The sequence below is a fragment of the Suricata suricatta genome, chromosome 1 (assembly GCF_006229205.1).
Source record: "Suricata suricatta isolate VVHF042 chromosome 1, meerkat_22Aug2017_6uvM2_HiC, whole genome shotgun sequence".
In the NCBI taxonomy this organism is placed as follows: Eukaryota; Metazoa; Chordata; class Mammalia; order Carnivora; family Herpestidae; genus Suricata; species Suricata suricatta.
In genome coordinates this window covers 134,831,077-134,852,610 of record NC_043700.1, presented here as the reverse complement: position 1 = coordinate 134,852,610, position 21,534 = coordinate 134,831,077, and the positions used below count along the sequence as shown (strand labels likewise).

The following is a 21,534-nucleotide window of genomic DNA, read 5'->3' as shown; positions in this document are numbered from 1 at the left end:
GTGACCAGGACAGAAACGGTGAGCCAGGGAGGGAGTACGGGGGAGGAGCTGGAGGGATGTTCAGGGACCAGATGCTGGAAGGCCTGGGATGTCCAGGTAAGCAACTGGGACTTCAGCTCTTAGGAGAGGGAACCATTGAAGACTTGACTGCCTGCACAGAACTGCACGAGAGGTTCAAGACTAGAAATATGCTGATTTGAAGATGTGGTTAATAAAAACATGCTTCTGCATTCTAGCTATAAGCCAATAGTGGAATATATCGATGCTCAATTTGAGGCCTACTTGCAAGAGGAATTGAAGATCAAACGTTCTCTCTTCAACTACCACGACACCAGGATCCACGCCTGCCTCTACTTCATCGCCCCTACTGGCCATTCACTGAAGTCTCTGGACCTCGTCACCATGAAAAAGCTGGACAGCAAGGTACTCACTGCCACTCTGGTGACTATCCACTTGCCTTTTGGATCACCTTTATCTGAAGGCTCTGATTTATTTTCTTCTTTTAACATAATTAGGGCTGTTTTGTTTTGTTTTACAAGACTGTTTATCGTAGCAGTTTTAGGTTCACAGCAAAATTCAGAGGAACATACAGAGATTCCTGTACACCCCTGTCCCCACATCAACACCCCCACCTGATGGGCACCATTGATGGGTTGTACAGTCAACGCATCTGTGCTGACACATCATAATCACCCAGAGTCCGTTGTTCCTCTTAGTGGTGTGCAGCCCGGGAGCTGGGACAAACCTACAAAGACCTGTCTCATGGTAGCATACAGAGTGGCTTTCCTGTCCCCACATGCCTCCGCGCTCTTGCCTATTCCTCCCTCCCCCTTCCTCCAACCCCGTAATTGTCTTTTCTGGTTTACAGAACAATAGGGTTTAGCAATGTGAGAAAAATGCTTCAAAACCTCTGGATGTTAGGCTAAACAAAATAAAACAAACAAATAAAACCATGGAGCTCTTTACCAAGTATTTTTAGTTCTTAAATTAGCACCAGCGGATGCTCTGATGAAGGTTGGGGAATTATATAGCGGAGACATCTAAATGGTCATAGGAAGGGTTAAATTTAGGGAGATTGAAATGTAAAGTCACAATTTGCTTACTTTCTTAAAACTTCTTTAAATTTCTGTTTTAAAAGTTTTTAAAGGTTTGGCTTCAATATGAAGTTTTGAGTGGAGGGAAATAAAGGTGTTAATATTTTTCCTTATGTGATAAGGACGGTCCGGCTTCTTAGATTTAAAACTAAGTTGCACTCATGTTTTCAAAAAGTGGTTTCCGTTTGACCCCTGGTTTCTCACATTAATAACCTCTCCCTTTCACAACATTTGAAGAAAGATACTGATAAGCTGGATAACATTAAGTGATCTACCTTACAATTAATTTGATTTTCATTTTGAAATAAATGGAAGGCAGTATATTCTGAAATGAAGAAGCAAATGACCAGGAAAACAACCTGAAAAAGAAGCTGTAGTATTTTTTTAAATCTCCTTTGGAGTTCAATAAAAAGTCGTGTCATCTTTAGCGGGTTTTGCTGGGTGTTATTTTTTGTACAAACAATGCTGTTTAAAAGATGCTTTCTCTCCAGAGGAATATAATGGTCAGATGACCAGCTGTCCCCAAGGCCTCTGTCTGAACTGGCTGCTGAATGGGCTGTAGAGGCTCACACAGAGCCAGGTTCCTTGGGCTTCCAGCATGCACAGACACCATGGTTTACAGAAAAATGGTCTAGTAGTGGGAAGGGACTGTTGCAGCTGGAGGACTCTTGGGACAATAAATGGAATCCTTTTCATTGCATTTGTTTCAGCAACTGTGAGCCACGGGCAAGCAGTGGAGGGCTCTGGGCCCTGAGACCGGCTTCGTCTGCTGCCGTGTTCTTAGAACAGGGCTGGAGAGGGGCAGAGACGGAGACGGAGGTGGTGCCACGTTTGTAGACCAAGCCCTGCCAATATTCAGCAATAGGGTTATGCTTAGTAGAGTTGCTTTAAAAAGGGAAAGAAAATAAGGCAAATAAACACAGCTGTAAAAAAAAGTCCCTGGAAACAGATTAAACTGCTTTTGAAGAATCGATACTGCTGAATAGCATCTGAAAATGGTACTTGTAAAGATTTGTTTATCCTAGTGAAGTAAAGAGTTAGGGCATTTAAGTATATATATCATAAACATATGATAATTTCAGAAACGATTTCCAAGCACCTGCCACTTGAGGAAAATGAGGTTTTAAATCTAAATCGCTTGGTGCGTCTGTCTACTCTGATGAAATTGGCTAAGAAAGTGTGAGCCCCTGCCGTTTTGTCTGTGTAATATTCATGGAATACTAAGTGTGTCCAGAAGATAACCAGCAAGAACAGCGGGGAAGTGTCTTGTTCCTCAGGCCCTGACCCAGACACATCCCCACCATTAGAGTTTCTCCTGCTGGATGAGCCCAGTCATGATGAGGTGGGAGTGGGTGGAGGCAGAGGTGAAGAATAGGTATCCACATGTCTCCTCACTGTGGTCTATCAGGGGTTTTGATTTGGCTCTTGGAATAAAAGAAGCAAAGGAATGCAGACCTGAGCAGGAAAACCTCCCTGAAGACCCCCTCTTCCCTTGCTAGTGGAGCTTTCTCCCTGAGTCTGTCCCCCTTTCCCCTGAGCTGGGAGGAGAGTATGGCCACAGGTATCGGATGTTGGTAGTGTCAGACTGAAACCTCTGTGGCTACCAGGGAGAGGAAGAAAGTTAATCTTAAAAAATGAATTTTTAAAAATGTGCTGTGTGGGCAGTGCTGGGCAAAGTTGGGAGAATGACCCACTTTGGGGTTTGAGGCTTGAGCTTGAGGGTGTCCTCAGCTCTCAGGCTGGGCTTTCTGCCACTGTTGTCAAACTCTGCCTTCTCCTAGCCAGTGCTCTGAAAGGGAGACTTTGGCGTTAGGTCTCATTCTGACATGAAGAAGTAATGTGAAAGAAGCTGATTTTTCAAAAGAATTAGTGGGTGTGATTTTGAAAATTTTAAAAGTAGGTGCAGCCGTTTTTGTTCTGGTTGATACATAGGTTCTCCAAGTAGTTATTAGAAGAAAAGAAATGACGTTATCCTGCATAGAGATGAATATTCCACTATTGTAACACAATCTTTGCTATTACACTGTGAGGAACACGGAATAGTCAAGCTTCTAAAGTAGCTGGGAGAGGTCTCAAAGTAGTGGTTGGTTATTCAAAGAATAGGCTTCTTTGTTATCGCTATTTGTCATAGAGTAACACTTCCTTCTACTCTGTTAAAAAAAAAAAAATGAAGTAGCTAAGAAGAGGAAATTACAAGTATGCTCTCAGTGCCGGATGGGAGGAAGTAAAAGTGCTCACAGATGGAGCTAAAAGATTATTCTCCTCCCCCCCCCAAAAGGAAAGATTATCCCATATCTTCTTGATTTTGCCTCTGGAAAGAAAGCCTTATTTTCAATATCTATTTTTAAGTGAAGTTTTACAACTTTTCTTATTTATTATGTTTCATTCGTCTTATTTTTCTTCTATTGGAATTGTGTAAAAAATGGATGTGTTTGTTTTATAGGTGAACATCATTCCAATAATTGCAAAAGCTGACACGATTGCCAAAAATGAATTACACAAATTCAAGAGCAAGATCATGAGTGAACTAGTCAGCAATGGAGTCCAGATATATCAGTTCCCCACAGATGAAGAAACGGTGGCAGAGATTAATGCAACAATGAGTGTAAGTCCTCAAGTTAGGAAGAACCTACCAGAAATTGTCCAGAAGGCTTTTCTCGGTATCAGCAGTGTAGAATGACCGGGACACTGGGCCCAGAATTGGATTCTTTAGCGTTATCTAGCTCTGCGGCGATGGCAGGTCACTTAACCACCCTGCTCCTCAGCGTCTCCGTCTATCAGTGAGAACGGTAGACAAGCCAATGTCTGGTTTCCTTCCCGCTCCAACAGGCAGGATTTCTGCAGCAGATCTCTTGGGAAGGGAATGCCAGCCCAGCACCATCTCACACACAGCAGCTTGAAGGAACTAGATCTCAGCTTGTTTCTGCCATTGTTGGCAGAAATATCTCTACCCACCTTACTTTTGCTTCTGTGATGGGTTCCTGCCTTTTCCTCCATTCTGTTTCCCTTACTGTTTCCTGAATCATTAGGTCAACTGGCAGTTGAGGGTATAATTTCTCCACATCACAGGCAGGGTGGTCAGGAGAGAACTGAGTAAAACTTCAGCAATTCTGAGTGCCCCTATGGAATGAGGTCCATGTCCTCCATGCTGCCTGCTGATACCTGAATCTTCCCCTCTGCCTCTTCTTGCACCTCACAGCCATGGCTCCTTTCTGGCCACCATTCCTGTACATTATTTCTTTCATTTGGGAATGCGTAACTTGTGTAAAACTAGCATCCTTTGCACATGTTAGATGACCATTGATGACTTTTGGAATTCTTAAAATTGTAGGTTAGCTTCTGAAATATAATTAGGAGCTATTAAATAAGTTGCCTTCCCCCAGATACGTGCTAAAAATTGATTCAAAAGTATGCTGGCGGCAGCAGCAGTCAGTCTAGATTTTTAAATTGTGGTAGGTTAAGCTGTGTTCTTCTTTTCTTAGATCTGATCATGAAAAGTGTCTAATGAAGACATTATTAAATGCCCTAAATACACACTTTGTTTTTTAACAGCCTTATTGAGATATAATTGATGTACTGTACAATTTGCCTGTTTTAAAGCATGTGATTCAGTGGTTTTTAGTATATTCACAGAGTTGTGCAACCATTGCCGCCATCAATTTTAGAGCCTTTTCATCACCCGAGAAAGAAATCGTGTACCTTTTAGCTGTCGAGGCTCTAACCATCCCAGCCCTTGGCAGCCACTCCTCTACTTTCTTGTCTTTATAGATTTGCCTATTCTGGACATTTCACATAGGGGACTCAGACTGAAGCTCATCTAGAGAATTAAATGACTTGGTCAAAGCAGCACTGAAATTTCAACCTTGGTCCCAGCTTTGTGTTGTGTGCTATCATAATTTAGGAGAACAGAGATATTTCACAAAATTGCTTCTTGTTTCTTCAATTTGGCATATGGAGTTTTCTATATAGCATTGTTATCGTTTATGGAGGAATTTCTTCCTTAAATTATTCCCAATATGACTAAGACTTTGGAAGCAAATGTAACTTCTCCCTTGTCTGGGGCTCTCGGTATAAACTGAAAACATAAGAGCCCATTAGCCCAGAGATCGTCCGTCTCCACTCTGCTCTAGTCTGGTCACACTTGGAGTTGTATGACCTGTTCTGGTTGTCTCGCTTCTGTGGCCAGGATAGTGAAGGCTCTGGAATTCCTGGAAACTGGAGAGCAGATTCTTCCTGGGAAGAAAGGAAGGTCGTCATGAGGGAGGGTAACTGTTCTCATTCAGAAGACAAACTGAAGGGTAGTGAGGGGTTTGGGCCCGGCGAGAAGTGAACATTTGGCCATCGGTGCCCCAAGCACAGCAAGCACCCTGTGGAAGGAGCGAGTTCCTGTCACAAGGGGGTGGACAACAGATCCCGTATATCAGCTCACTTAGGTACTGCAGAAGCAGGCTTGAAATGGACAATGTGTGAGGTCTCTTCCACATCTAAAATTCTCTGGTTATGGGCACTGAGAGCTTCCTAATAATCATAGCATCGGACATTTTTGACATTTATGGAGCATTACTGTGCATCAGCCACTCTGTGAGGCTTTATTTACATCTAGTCCTCACACCAATCCCAAAGGTAGGTTATTAACCCTAACTTGCATGTGAGGAAACTGCAGCCTGGCACCACACGTGGCCCAGCCATCGGCCGTGCAGGGAGGATTTGAACTCAGGCAGCTCGGCTTCAGTGCCAGCAGAGCAGTTTGCCTGTTTTACAGCATCATCACAGCCTGGGCTGGGATAACGCTGGTTTATTCTGCTGTAGAACTGCAGTTTGGGGTGTCAGTGTAGGATTCAAGAAATAACACGTGTGAATATTGTCTGATTTTCTCTTTATTTCTCTCTCCATCCTTTTAAATCATTTTGGGTAGTCATGCAACTAAATTTGTGTTAAATATCTTGGAAAGAAAATACCCATGGGGACATCTATATGGCTCAATTGGTTAAGCATCTGACTTTGGCTCAGGTCATGATCTCGCAGTTCACGGGTTGGAGCCCCACATCAGGCTCTGCGCTGACAGCTCGGAGCTTGGAGCCTGCTTAAGTCTCTTCCTTGCCAACAGTTCCTGGTGATGAAATCCCATATGATATGTGGAAAACAGATTTCATTGGCAGTTGCTTTTGTCACTCAGTGTGAGTGGAGAAAACTCTTTCCTTGGTCATTACAGCGGAAGGTTGGCCAGAAGGGTCCTGTGGCTCCCCAACTTCAGGGAGACTTAGAGCCTGTGAAAGGAATATGCTTTCTTTCCTTCCTAAAGAGTGAGAGGAAGCAGAAAATAGAAAATAGCTTGAGCATCAGATGAAATACCACTTGGGCAGCCTGGGCTGAGAGGTGTGTCCCCTGTGTGAGAGGATTTGGCTGCAAAACATCTTATCTTTCTCAGCTTACCTGCAGTAGGCGAGCAGTGCATCAAGGAACTGAGATGAGAATTCTCAGAACAACCATTTCAGATCTTCTTACATCCTCGTAAATAAAAGATGGAATTACTATCCCAACCACCCCCCTCTCCCAGAATATAGCCATAGCTACCAAATAAACCAATGTGAAATAGTTGTCTGAACACCACCTTTGCTTGAGAGAAGTCTGGGTTGTAAGGCTTGGGCCAATAATTGGGGCTAAAGTGCAGTTCTGACTTGAGTCTCGTGCAATGGTCAACTGTAAAGTAATACTATTTAATAGTAATATAATATGAATCACACAAACAATTTTAACATTTCCTAGTAGTCACATTAAAAAAAAGCAAAAAGAAATGTGAAATTAATTAAAAACTTATTTAACTGAATATACTTAAAAGAACATAATTTCAGTATGCAATCAATATAAAAATTAATGAGATATTGTCATTGTAAGTGTTTGATATCCAATGTATATTTTACAGTTACAGCATATCCCTTTGGAAGCATGCCCAAATTACTCCTGACACACTTGAAAATTTTTCAATAGGAAATAAGTACCAAAAAGATAATTTTCCTCTAATGTTTGTATCTGCATTGAGCAAGCTAGTTTTTTTGGGGGGGGGGGTTGGGTAAGATTTAAGTTTAAAGCAAAATGAAGTACAGTTCCAAAACAATACAGTTTTATTTAATGGAAAATATATTACATTTTATTTTTAAATTTAAATGTAAATTAATTAAAAGTAAATAAAATTGGGGCATCTGTGTGGCTCAGTTGGCTAAGCCTCCAACTCTTAATTTCAGCTTAGGTCATGATCTCACAGTTTGAGAGTTCGAACCCCACATTGGGCTTGGTGCTGTCAGTGCAGGGCCTGCTAGGGATTCTCTCTCCCCCACTCTCTCTGCCCCTGTCTTACTTGCGCTGTCTCTCTCTCTCTCTCAAAATAAATAACTATACTTGAACAAAAAAGAAACAAGTAAATAAAAACTAAAATTCAGTTTCTTAATCCCACAAGCCCCATTTCAGGTGCTCAGTGGCCACATATATTAGTGGCTATAGTTGGACAGCATGTGTCTGCAGCTTCCTGTGTGGTTGCAAAGACACCTACGGTTTCCTTTGAGTCTAGCTCATACCATAGAATCGATATGTGGTCGTGGGAGGGGTGGGTACACGAAGCCCACCCCCACTGACCTGCAGAGTTTCCTCCCTCTCCTACCTGCCCCCCCCTTGTCTCCCCCAGCTAAGTGAGGCTGGCAGAAGGGGCGGAGCCTAGGCGTGGTGGAGAACCAGGCTGGGCAGGACCCAGAGAAGGTAACAACTCTGTCCTTGTGTTGCTCCTCAGGTCCATCTCCCATTTGCCGTGGTTGGCAGCACTGAAGAGGTGAAGATCGGCAACAAGATGGCCAAGGCCAGGCAGTACCCCTGGGGTGTGGTGCAGGGTATGTGCACGTTAGCGGGAAGGGGTTCTCTGCATTTAACCCCTGTCGTGACTGTCCCCACTTCTTCCTTCTCTGCTCTGTTGGGGCAGGTTTGGGGGAAGGTCCTCAACCCTAGGATAAGGGGAGGGATGTACACACAGCAGTTGTGATGTGAGGAAGCAAGACCCTGTGACCAAGTAGGTAGACGGTGGAGAGAAATGACCACAGGGCCCTACTGCCGGTAAGGCAGCCCCTTGAGAACGTTGGCTTGAGTATAAATTCCTGGTGACAAGAGCTCTTCCCTAGAAGTTTCAACCACTTTCATACCAGTTTCATCAGCAAAGTATAAGAAAGCTGCTAAAGGTTTCTTGTAAACAAGAAGACACTTGTTTCTCTGTTATCTTTGGAAAACTTGTCTTCCAATTAAGTGTTGGTTCAGTGACTATCTGAGAATTATGACCTGTTTGGTGCTGGGGTACATGACCTCAGTCTCTGGCCTGAAGAAGCTTCCCATATGTCACTTTGTTTGGCAAGGACCCTGTCACCTGCCTTTGTGTGTTTTGAGGGAAGACGTCCAATGCTATAGGTTAAGTAGGATAGCTATAGAAAATTTCTTCTTTAGTTTAAGAACTATTAGTCCTCCTTTTGTTTTGTTCTGAATAAAATCAGTAAATTTGTGAGAAGTAATTGTACCTTTCAGATCACTAAGAAAATTACAATTTTTATGAATCTTACCTATTTCTCTCTAATAAAGCTTTTTTCATAGTGCTGATGAAATTACAGGAAGTGGTATGTAAAACCTGCCTTGTACACTTCCAGGGGGCATGGAGTCATGGAAATAGACCTGGCTTGACAACCAGATGTTGTGCTTGAATGTAGACTCTGCTACCAGTACTCAGGAAGTCAGCTTCCTTATCAAAGCCTTGCTTCTACATCTCCAAGGCGAGAGTCACAATGCCTACTTGAAAGAATTAGAATTGTTCTGAAGGGTAAAGACAATATTTATAAAGTTCCTCTCACAGTGCCCTGCCCTGAGCAGTCACTCTACAATCACTGTTGTCATCAATATTATGGTCTGCATTGTCAAAAATCTTGTCCCCATTGGCAGTGTAAGGCGAATCCAGTGAAGGGTCTTTACACGGCTTTGAGATTTCAGGAGCGATGGTGATAACTTCTTGAAAGTGTCACTTCAGGTTTTCAGGGATGTTATTGCTGATGGCCGCTCCTACCTTCCCATCTCTTAACAGTTGAGAATGAAAACCACTGTGATTTTGTGAAACTTCGGGAGATGCTGATCCGCGTGAACATGGAAGATTTGCGAGAACAGACTCACACCCGCCATTATGAACTGTATCGGCGCTGTAAGCTTGAGGAGATGGGGTTCAAGGACACTGACCCTGACAGCAAGCCCTTCAGGTATGAGGCACCTAGCAGTCAGCTGTTTCCCAGACAGTGGCTTGAACGGTGTGTTGGTGCATCACCGAAATGCCTGTTGGATTGAGATGGCAGTGATGGAGTGACCTGGCGGGGACACGTTAGTAAGCGTAATTGCCAGGTGTTGTGATCACCACGTTATTGGTGTTATCTCAACTAAGCCACGTAGCTGATGTCATTATCATCCTCACTTTACAGAAACTAAGGCACTGAAAGTTAAGCAACCTACCCAAAGTCCTACAAGTAGGAAGTGATGGGGTAAGTTTTGAACCCCTGCTCTTAGTCATTACACTCACAGAGGCACAGAGCCTGGTCCAGACATTTACAGTGGTCCAGGCTGCTCAGTACAGTTTGTACAGTTGCCAGCCAGGTTTCCCTCCCCAGGGCTATCATCAGATCTCCGTGTTTCAGTACAATGCTAACAACTAATGAGGGAGAAAGGGAATAATTTGTAGAAAGTTTCCTGTGGGTTTTCCCACATCATCTATAGATGGAGATGAAGCAGCAAAATGTGAAGGGGAGAATTAATGCAGAATTAGTGGCCAGCAAAGTCCCAGGTGCTGTCAGAACCTAGGCGCAGGGGAGGGGCAGCAGGGGCCGAGTACCTTGGCCACAGAGTGGTGAGGGAAGGCAGGGCCGCCACCTGTGGGCCCGGGAGGCGATTGCTTTTCCAGGCTGGGCCCACACTGGGTCTTAATGGAGATTTCGGTTGAGGTGATGTGAGGTGTGCCCGGGCACAATTAGGGGCCGCAGTTCCTTGGTAAAGACTGTTTCCTCTTCTGCTATCTCTGCTTTCGGCATTTAAATTAAAATACCTCCTGCAAGCCCAGGGTCACAGCCCACCAGGAGCAGGTGTTGCTGGGCAGGTCCAGCAGGGCTCTTGAAGGCCTGGCCACGCTGGGCCCAGCCTACTGCTCTGGCCTCTCTCACTTCAGGGACTTCAGGAGGGTGGCAGATGTCATCCAGGCCTTTTGACTTGTAGAGAATATGCTTTATTCATACATCTTCCATGTCCTATTTGTTCCATTTTTTTCTGGCCTAAGGTTTCCTTTTGTTTTGTTTTGTTTTTACTTCTCACTATATTTTTTTTATTGAGGTGTACTTAACATACGCTATTTCAGGTGTACAACACAGTGATTCAGTAATTCTGCACGTTCCTCAGTGGTCACCGTCTCTCCCCAGACAACATTATTACAATATCATTGACTACATTCCTTATGCTGTACTTTTCATCTCCATGACTTACTTATTGTGTACCTGGACATTTGTACCCCGTAATCCTCTTTACCTATTACACCCATTCCCCTGACCCACTTGCCCTCTGGCAACCACCAGTTTGTTCTTTATATTGAAGGGTCTGGTTTTGTTTGTTTGTTACTTTGTTCATTTATTTTGTTTTTTAGATTTCACATAAAAGTGAAATCATATGGTATTTGTCTTTCACTTAGCATAATATTCTCTCAGTCCATCCATGTTGTCACAAATAGCAGTATCTCATTTTTTTTTTTGTAGCTGAGTAATATTCCACAGTGTATACATGCCACCTTTTCTTTACCCACCCATTTCTCAATGGGCACTTGGGTTCCTTCCCTATCTTGGCTGTTGTAAATAATGCTACAGTAAATATAAGGTACATATATCTTTTCAAATTAATACTGTTATTTTCTCTGGGTAAGTATTCAATAGTAGAATTGCTAGATGACATGGTATTTCTATTTTTAATTGTTTGAGGAACCTCCATACTGTTCTCCACAGTGATTGCACTAGTTTACATTCCCACCAACAGTGTGTGAGGGTTCCCTTTTCTCCATGTCCTCACCACCACTTGTTATTTCTTGTCTTTTTGATACTAGCCATTTTGAAAAGCATAAGGTGATATCTCGTTGTGGTTTTGATTGGTATTTCCCTGATGAGTGACACTGAGCATCTTTTCATGTGTCTGTTGGCTATCTGGTTGTCTTCTTTGGAAAAATGTCTATTCAGGTCCTCTGCCCTTTTTCAGTTGGATTTTTGTTGTTGTTGTCAAGTTGTATAAGTTCTTTATATGTTTTGGATATTAGCCCCTTATCAACTATTTCATTTGCAAATATTTTCTCCCATTTAGTAGGTTACCTTGTCATTTTGTTGATTTTCTTTGCTGCGCAAAAGCTTTTTATTTTGATGTACTCCAAATAGTTTATTTTTGCTTTCATGTCCCTTGCCTGAGAAGACATATCTAGAAAGAAGAACAAAGCTGGAGGTATCATAATCCCAGTAGCAAGATATACTACAAAGTGTTAGTAATTGAAACAGTGTGGTGCTGGCACAAAGATAGACCCATAGATCAGTGGAACAGGTCAGAGATCATAGAAATAAACTCACCCTTGTGTGGTCAGAATCTATGACAAAGGAGGCAAGAATATACAGTAGGGAAAAGACAGTCTTTTCAATAAATTGTGTTGGGAAATCTAGGCAGCTACATCCAAAAGAATGAAACCAGACCACTTTTTCACATCATACATAAAAATAAACTCAAAATGGATGAAAGGCCTAAATGTGAGTCTGAAGCCATAATAAATCCTGGAAGGGACCACAAGCAGTTCTCTGATGTTGGCAGTCGCAACATTTTGTGGATGTCTCAAGCTTTCCCTCTGAGGCATTTCCAGCACCCCCAGGACGTCTGTGAGCCTGGGACCACACTGAAGGTGCAGTGAGGGGACCCTGCATGAAGGCTGCCACAATTAAGGAGAAGCAAAAGCTGTAGCTGATTTGAGTGGTTTCCCAAAATTTCATCTTGAAAGTCATCATTCCCAGATGCTCTTAAATTGTTTTCCATATGAATTTTGGGTGAGCTGGGAGGAGTATACGTATATTCTCAAAGCAGAGGATTTCCTTGTGGGTGTACAGTGGAGTCCAGCCTTCCGGTGAGCACCCAGTGTCCCCTCTTTGTCCTCCGAGCTCCTCTTGTGTTTATGAAGCACAGAGTAATCTCTAAAGCCAAGGCTAGTAAGGGGCAGCCATCACCTGAATGTTTCATACAGCATGAAACAAAGCCAGGAGCTGGACGAGCACAGTAACAGGTTGTGTGAAAGCCTTGGAAGTACATCGGAGCCAGTAAAGCTGAGTGTGTCCTTGGTTGTGTCCTTAACCTGCCTCCATGTAGAGTTGCGTCTTTGTTGTCCTCTGGCAGAATCTGTGTATCTATCTGTCTACTTACCTACCCAGCTTGCTTTCTCCTGTGACCATCTTCCCACTTGCTGCCCTGCAGTCTTCAGCCCAACCAGAGCAGCGTGCCTTCTCTGGACCCAGGGCCCCCTCCCTCAGATCTCAGCCCCTTTCCAGCTGGCATCTGGAGAAGGGAGAGGATGTAGTCCTCTGGACTGATCTGGACTGATTTTTTTCCTGATTCTTTTCTCCTGAGACTCCTTTGCTCTTTCCCCAACAATCCCTGTCCAACATGCACATTCCTTATCTCAGAGTGCCCCCTTCCCCTGACTCTGTCAGGTCACAAAAAGGGTTTAATTACCACCATTCTCTAAAGAGGTCACAAAGTTTTCAGGTCCATGAGACCCATTTTTTGTGGGGGGGACATGCAGACCTCTGTGCAGTGCACTGTGTACTGTTCCTCTCTCAGCTTGGTGGCGTGGTGCAAATCCCAGCTGTTACTTTTTCATTGTGTGACCTGGACAGATTACTAAACATTTGTATCCAAGTTTCTTCATCTATGAAGTGGGAGGTAGATAGTATTACCCACCTTATTGGGTGTTTGCAAGGATCGAATTCTTGTGTGTAAATTGCTTCATAACACTGATATGTTATTCTCCAGCATGCCCTTCACTAGGTAGTTCCAGAAGACTGTAACACAGAGAGAGTTACGCTGTGTGAATTACCAGAATGAAGTCTGAACTGAAGTGCCTGTACTCATTCTCCTTTCCCTTGAAAAGGGAGATCTGTTCATTATCATAGAATAAAAAAGAGTTTCCCCCCAAATTTTATAGGAGGGAGAGGTCATCTTCTGCCTTCAGTGGTTCTGATTTAAATACTGGTAGTAAAGAGGTTATTAGATGCTAACAAGCAAAATCAAATTCATGAATCAGTTCTGTCAATACATTTCTATATCTCTGTGGTTATAGATCTTAAATCTCAAGTCCAAATATTGATATTAATATTAGCCACTGTCAACATTGGCCCAAATTGTTTTTGTTTCATAAGTGAAAGCTAAATATACCTCTGGAAACCCAAAGTGCTTGATTGTTCAGGAATAGGTTAGTGAGGACATTCTTATTTTTAAACAAGAGAACTTGTTTTTAATCAACCAATAAAAGTGTGGATTACAGAAGTATAAGCAATCCTGATGAAGACACTTTCTAATTGTTTCACTACATGCGTGCTTGCTCCTACCACCTGAATGTCCTTTTTCTCCCTCTCAAAGGACCAATGTGGGTGTTGGGAGGTGGCTCCGCCTGGTGCCTGGGGTTATCCACAGGTGCTGTCCGATTTGGAGTCAGCACTTTGGATGAATTCAGCCCGTGGATAGAGGTGGATAATCTGCAGACTCGTGGTACTGTAACGGGTCTTGTTCTGGGGGAACCGCAAGGGAGAACTGGACACCGCGCCTAATCAAATATCAGCACGTCTCTCTGTGTAGGTGTAGGTTTGGGGGTATGTTTTCTTAAGTTGTGTTACCAAAAGCAATTTTTCTGCCACTGTATTTGTTCTGACTTAGAGATAAAGCCGAATCTGGCATTCAACTTAAAATATTGGCCTCAAAGTTCTGTAGAGAGTCAGAGGATGGGGTTTAAGATAAAAATAAACTCCCAGCTCCAATTTCAGTTGGTGATATAACTCAAAAAGTAGTCGTTTTCTATAATACCCTTAGATATACTATTGTCTCTAGATGGTTCACTGAGGCTGTTTTCTGAATTGGGGCCTGGAGGCAGGTGAGTGGCAGAAGGGTAGTATTTGCCAATCACTGATGGTATATTGAATGCTTTACTCACTTTGCCCCCACCTAATCCCCATAATCCTATCCCTAGAAGGTACGTGCCAGGGTAGCCGCGTCTTACAGGAAACACGGAGGCGTGGGGACTGTGCCCGTCCCAAGATCAGTCAGTGTGTTGCTGTGGCCAGAATCCAAACCCTGGTGTGTGTGGCCCCAGTGCCTTTGCATTCTCTCCCTACACCACTACTTTCATCTTCCGAAGTTCTGTCATCTTGGAGTTTACTTGTTTGCTGATCTGGAAGATACCAGCCAGTCCAACCCAGGCTTTCCCCTGTGAACAGATAGGACACGCTTGGCCAGTAAGACATCCCTGTAGTGCCAAATTGTGCTTATGGACTCATCTTTGGTTCTTCATGTGCTTGTCTTTCTGGTCACTACATAACTCAGAAGATGGTGTGCCATTTTACGTGTCCTTTGACACGGGAAGTGGCAGCGTGACCTATGTTTTGGAAGCGATGAGTAGAAATTATATGAGCTGAAATTTGCCATTCAACTTAAGAACACTGTCCTTGGTTTGTGGCTTTTGAACAGTCTTCAGGAGACGTACGAAGCAAAAAGAAATGAATTTCTGGGAGAACTTCAGAAGAAAGAAGAAGAAATGAGGCAAATGTTTGTTATGAGAGTGAAGGAGAAAGAAGCTGAACTTAAGGAGGCAGAGAAAGAGGTAAGCTATCTGTCCTCCTTCAAGTGAGAGAAAAAATAAGTGAGGTGTGTTGTTAATCCTTCACATTGTATACAACTTCATGCTCTCCTAAGTACTTTCTACCGATATTTTATCACATGAGCAGCTTACATGGAAAGAGCAGCAGGTCAGGTATTATTCCCATTTTACAGATGATAAAACTGAGAGCCATAAAGGTTAAATGAGTTATGCAGTCACATACTTAGTAAGTAGCAGAGCTGAAACCAACACTAGACCTTAGGACTTCAGGCATGGTCTCATGTTCTCTGTAGCTCAATATCTCCTTTATTTGTAAGTCTTGCAACATAAGATTTGGGATTCTGGGACTATTTTTACTCTTCTTGTCTTAGTCTGTGAGCCAACTCAGTGAGTGAAACAGCGGATAGGCCCTTGATGGGTAGTGGTCTCTATACACCATATCTGTATATGCATCTTCCTCTGGGGGCATGCACTCCCTGCTCCGGTGTCCTGTGACGCATGTCATTGCCATGACCAGGCCAGATTAACTGCTTCCTAGAACGTTACATGGATGTCTACATAACACTTATCCTAGAGAGAGAGAAAGGGTGAGAGAGGGAGGGAGAGAGAATAATCTGTTTGTCTCTGATGGTAGATAATGAATATTTCAAGTGCTTGACCTATAGCCATATTCATTTCCAAATTGTCTGAAAATAATTTCTTCATTCTCTTTTGTCTGATTTATAAAGGCTATGAGATTTAGAGTTATTTAAATATCTAAGCACTTAGTATAGTTTTGCTGCAGAGAAAGGAAAGTTGAGCCTTTGGTTATAAATACCAAGTGGATGTTGGATACAAATCTAGAAAGAGTTATTTCCTTCATTCTTTCTTTCTTCCCTCCCTCCTCCCGCCTTGCTTTTGTCTCTGCCTTGTGATAATTTTCTAAATTTGATTTGTCAAGAAATTTGCTAGAAATCTCCCAACATATTCTTATTATTTGAACAGCATACGTCATTTGTGGTCACTGTGTATGCCGCTAAGTAAATGTATATTATACATTTTGAAAAAGGACCAGAAATAAGGAACTATCCTTACCACTTGGGTGAATTCTGTTAGGAGCATGGATAATTTTTATTTTTTTCCTTATGCTTTCTTTTTACAATGAATATGTATTTTATTATCGGTAAGAATAAATAGGATTCCTGTTAATGAGTGCCACGGGGCCCACATCTCAAAGGCTCATAGGGCCCCAAGGAGTGACCTGGGCCCTCTCAGCCTGGCTCCCCTAGGAGCCCGGACGGTGCCCCCCACTCCCCCCCCCCGCCCCCCCTGGGACTGAAGCACGTGCAGGAGCACAGGGCACTTTGGGGCTTGGGCAGATCCAGGAGCTGTTTAGCAGTCACTTGCCACTCCCCTCACCAAGCTTGGCCTCCTCTTCTGCTCTCCAGCTCCATGAGAAGTTTGACCTCCTGAAGCGGACACACCAGGAAGAGAAGAAGAAAGTGGAAGATAAAAAGAAGGAGCTGGAGGAGGAGGTAAACAACTTCCAGAAGAAGAAGGCAGCGGCTCAGCTCCTGCAGTCGCAGGCCCAGCAGTCTGGGGCCCAGCAAACCAAGAAAGACAAGGATAAGAAAAAGTAAGCGGGTGTCCTCCCCAGGCATCGGGGCCCTCTAACCATTGATTCCTCTTGCATGTTTCTGCTTTTCCCATTTACAGACTGGAAACTGGTCTGTTACCAGAGAGATAAATGCAAGTCTTTTCTCTACAGTTCAGGGAAGATGACACAGGTTTTTAAAGTATTTGTAAAGGGTACACAAATATTAATTTCTAAAACTTGACCATATGACCAAGCAATCAGGGCTGGAGGAACCCGCTGTCTCCAGTGGCATCTTCTGCACCAACACTAGGACTCTTGAGAAGACAGTCTCTTTCTCTTCACTGCTCCTTGGAGACAGTCCTCATGACTCTTGATAAAGGGCGTCCTAAAATGATGATTGTTAAAATTCTTCTATTCTGTGTTGTGAGGCTTGATAAGCCAGTCACTGAAAGTCTCCTTTCCCAAATGGAAGATTGGGACGAACTGCTTGTGGCCACGAGTTTTCCCTTAAATTCAATAAGATGGTGAATTGTTTATTGTGGAAATGGGATCAAAATACCCTTCCAGTTCAGACACCCTCATTAATCCTCAAAACACACTTATCTCCAGACCAAAAAAAAAAAAAAAAAAAAAAAAAATCCACCCAAAATTAAAAAAAAATATGGCCTTGATTTAATGTGCCAAAGGGTCAGATTCTGACTTCCTGTAATATGCCAGTAGAGGCTGCCTGAATCCAGTAGGAGACTTGGGCTTGCCTTGAAGTTCTCTCATGATTTGAAGTTCCATGTCAAAGCACCTTAATGACTAGAGAGTACAGTTTTATGACAATCGCTACTGGACTGACAAGCACAGTGGTCAGTACGATACCTTCTAGGAAAACTTCCGTGGCGGCTAGATGGCCAACCCACGGACACTGCCCTCCTTGGTCTGCTTAACACGCAGTGCTCTTAGGGCAGCGATAAGGCAGCTCAGAATGTGTTTCAGGGTTCTTGCTCTTTATCCTTTGATGCCAGGATTCTAGGGGAAAAGCAGACAAGTAAACAATAAAAATGTTGGTACTTGGGTAGGCAAGGAATTAAATCTTAACAAAGACAGCAGATGGGATTGAACCTGCACAGTAATTGAGATGAGACCCATCATAGGGAGGACTGAGCACAGTGGTACTGTCCTCTTAGTCTTGGTGAACATGCAGAGTCACCCCTGTGGAGCCTCGTTATGCTGCCTGTGGCAGAAAGCACAATGGACCGCTGCAGTGACACACGGAGAGAGTTTTAAATTCTACCTTATAGACTTTGACTTTCCAAGCTCTGAGACAGCAGAAAACGTGTCAAGAGAGCAAAGAAGTTAGCACATTTTCTAAGCAATAGAAAGTAGTTGGTATAGATGTGGTGTGATTTCTGTGGGGTTGGTGCAGACCCAAGTGTTCGAGGCCTCCCAAGGGCTGAAACTTCAGTTATGCTGGGTAGATTCTGAGAGTAACAATTGCCTAGATTATAATCCAGTTCAGAGTCTCATGGTGCCATTACCCATGCAGAGATTCAGAGATGAAATGAAAGTCATTTAGCACTATACCCTTATTGATCCTAACTACCCCGAGACAAATGTAAGGGTGTGTGTGTGTGTGTGTGTGTGTGTGTGTGTGTAGTGCCCAATCTATAGGCATGGATGAAATGAAAAGCTGCTGACTCACAGTTTAGGAAACCCAAAGTCAAGTTTTTCTTACCCTTAAGCACTAATGTGCATAAAGGTACATGTTTCAAAACTAAAAATGTTTATAAAAGACCAGCAGTGTTCCAAGGATATTTCCCATACGCTGGATGTGCCTTTAAGCAACACAAGTTCCACGAGCGGATCCATACTGTGCCTCCATTAACAACAGGTCTATCCAGTAACAGACTTCCCAGTGTAGGGAGGCTTTTTCCTTGCTCTTTTGATCATTTTAGTTTATTTTCACCCCAACCTTGGGCCTTGGCGATGTATAATGCTTTTCAAGTTTACATGAAGTATGTGTAAATTCTATTTTAGCCTTATTTATACATTCTCGTGTATCATTAATAGAATTAGACTTAATTTGGTGTGCACTAGTGACCAGGTTTTGTACCTGATGATGGCACATATTTTTTGGTAGATTCTTAACCTTTTCTACAACTTTCCCATTTGAACACAGAAAACAACTCCAGCTGGAGGCCTGAGGTGTACATCCCCATCCCCCACCCTTCCAGCCAGGGGAGAGTGCAGGTTAGAGAGGACCGCAGACAGACAGTCACCGGGGTAGCCGGAGCAGCTCTTTGAAAATAAATGGGAGACTCTTGCCTCCTTGTGTAGCTGGAGTCAACCTATGTGCCACTTTGGGGCTGGCACTTTGGGGCTGGCTTTGTTTCAGGGAGAACGTTTTATGAAAGAGATGCTGATTTATTCACCTGCTATGCTTCCACCTTGGAAATTAACTTAATTTTTCTAATAGTTTTAAATTCTGTTTTTTCCATTCTAATGACACGCTCCCTTTTTAACGTAGGTAAGGCTTTATGCTTCTACTTGAGCTGTAGTGGCATGAGAGCAGATAACCTTTCCTAAGATTACAAAGTAGAGCTAACCCTGGCACTGCCATTAGCCGGAGCCCACCTCCTGCCCTCTCTGGCCACCAAGGCACTGCCCTTGCTTGCGGCTCCGCCGCAGTGGTGTGAGTACCCGAGGGTAAGTTGTTCAGTGGACAGCGTTCTTTTCTGAAAACTTTGCACAATCGCCAGTGGGCGTTGGTGGTGACGTTTCATCCATCCTAAAAGGAAGTTTTAAAATCCATCATTTTAAAACTGTACCTGGCATCTGATAACCACGGTTAATACAGTCATCTACTCATCTTTAAAAACAAAAAACAAAAAACACACCTTTTTTTTTTTATTCTTGCTACGGAATGAAGTTGCATGTTTCACACTTGCCTAAACTTAGACGTGCGGATCTCGGGTTTGGCGTTGCATTGCGCCTAAATGCGGGGGAGGCTCCTGGCACCTGCCGCAGCTGGAGCCACACAGCGCTCGTCCTGCTTTCCCAGTCCGAATAGATTAATACTGGCATGTCCCCCACTCCTGTATCCCAGCCCCCAAATTCATCATTTGAAGACATTATTGTAGATTTATTCTCTGACTCCAGCCACTCAGAAATGGGAAGGTGTTGCTCCTATTCAGTACTGATGTGATGACCAAACCTAAAAGACCATGTTTTATGTTGAGAAAATGAAAATCAAATAGCAAATCCTTCCACTATAAAGTGTAGTGGTTTCAAGAAGTCACTCATAAATTACATGCAAATGGAAACTAACCATGTGTTGATTCAGATTAAAATTTTGCTTTTGCTTGTTGTGTAGAATAGCTTACTCAAATTTGTGGTTTTAATTTCTGTTGATTCCATAATCATTGCATGAGCATTCACCATCACTGAATGCTGGTGCTGGCGCTCCTAATTTTTCCTTTCTTTTTTATTTATTATTATTTCTAACTTTTTTGTTTTGTTTTTAACTTGCAGTGCAAGCTTCACATAAAGCCTGGCAAGCCAAGGATGGTCCCGCATTCACCTGCTTTTGCAGTAATATTGTATCTCTGCCATCTGTGTCCTTTTGTTTTTTTATTTTATTTTTTTACCCCTCCCCAGACACCAGTAACTATTAACTCATTTTGCTGAATGTTGTTGGATAGTGGAAAATGATAGAACAAGAGAATAATACCAAAAGCTATGTGCAGCTGGACTTTGTTTCTGGAAAGTAAATGATTTGCCTTTTATGCCTGTTCAGAGCGGCAGCAGGAAGCATGCCTGTTGCTTGTTATGTTGCTTTGGACCGAGGGACAGAGAGCCGATGGCTCCGTGTACGTCTGTCAGGAGAACTCACCGCCTCAGCCGCTGAGCCATAACCTTGAATAGCCATGACAACAACTTGGCTTTTCTTGATTTCTCATCTCCATGATAGCAGAAGGCCTGAACTCACTCTGCCTCTTCCCAACCAAGGTAGCTTCATACATAGGCAGAATGGTGGGCCAGCTTTTTAGGACTTCTACATTTGCATGGATATTCATTATTATAATTTTGTTTGACCCGTGTTGTGGGTCTCTTCATACCGTCCCCTCTTACGGCTTTAAAAATATGTCTGAACCCTTCTCTCTCAAATCCTGGACAAGTTGGACTGTAATGAGAAGACTGCTGATGTCTCTTATCAGCACAACTGACCCTCTCACAGTTAGTGATCTCCAAGGTCAGGTCATATAACATTGCCTACTAGTAGAATCCTCTACTAAGGGTGATGGGCTTCCCACAACCTTCCTTCCACTTACAATGAGCACTCTTTCATGCCTTCTGCGGCCAATGGCCGATTCTAGGATATCTGTACTTCTAATGATACTTGTCAATAATCATGAGGAGAAAAATTTCAGAAATACTTAAAATAGAAAATTTGTTATAAACTGTGTATCATCTGCAGCACAAACTATGAGGGGACCTCATCCATTTAAGGTAGGAATGGGAGGTGTGCGCCTGGGTGGCTCAGTCAGTCAAGCATTTCACTTTGGCTCAGGTCACAGTCTCATGGTTCATGAGTTTGAGTCCTGCATCGGGCCCTCTGCTGTCACCACAGAGTCCACTTCAGATCCTCTGTCCCCTTTTCTCTCTGCCCCTCCACCTGCTTGCACACAGTCTCTTTTTCTCAAAAATAAAAAAATAAAATATAAAAAGAAGAAATGGGAAGAAATGTAACACAAAGCCATGAGTGAGGAAGGTAGACATTCACTTGCACATCTAGCTTCTGTGCTTGGTCTCCTTTCCATGTTTGTTGATAACGTGAAGGAGAACCAGAGTAGCTGGTCTTCCAAATCCAGTTGTCTTGAAGGAGTTTCCTCACTCCCTTACCGTGACCGGCTCCGCCTGCTCTGTGTCCCAGCCCATCACCC

The 21,534-nt window shown here is 43.2% G+C and overlaps 1 protein-coding gene across 8 annotated transcripts in view; it reads left to right on the top strand.

Annotated features, from left to right (window-relative positions):
- SEPTIN11 (septin 11) overlaps positions 1 to 21,534 on the top strand; it is an 87,673-nt gene that overhangs the window by 60,946 nt on the left and 5,193 nt on the right. For 7 of the 8 annotated variants that reach the window (XM_029944580.1, XM_029944558.1, XM_029944545.1 and 4 more), the window contains exons 4-9: positions 237 to 423; positions 3,538 to 3,699; positions 7,876 to 7,972; positions 9,199 to 9,367; positions 14,898 to 15,030; positions 16,455 to 16,642. In XM_029944580.1, coding sequence (XP_029800440.1) covers positions 237 to 423; positions 3,538 to 3,699; positions 7,876 to 7,972; positions 9,199 to 9,367; positions 14,898 to 15,030; positions 16,455 to 16,642 — 936 coding nt within the window. Of the gene's footprint in view, positions 1 to 236; positions 424 to 3,537; positions 3,700 to 7,875; positions 7,973 to 9,198; positions 9,368 to 14,897; positions 15,031 to 16,454; positions 16,643 to 20,122; positions 21,027 to 21,534 lie in introns of those variants that run through there. The other variant, XM_029944564.1, reaches the window with a different exon arrangement.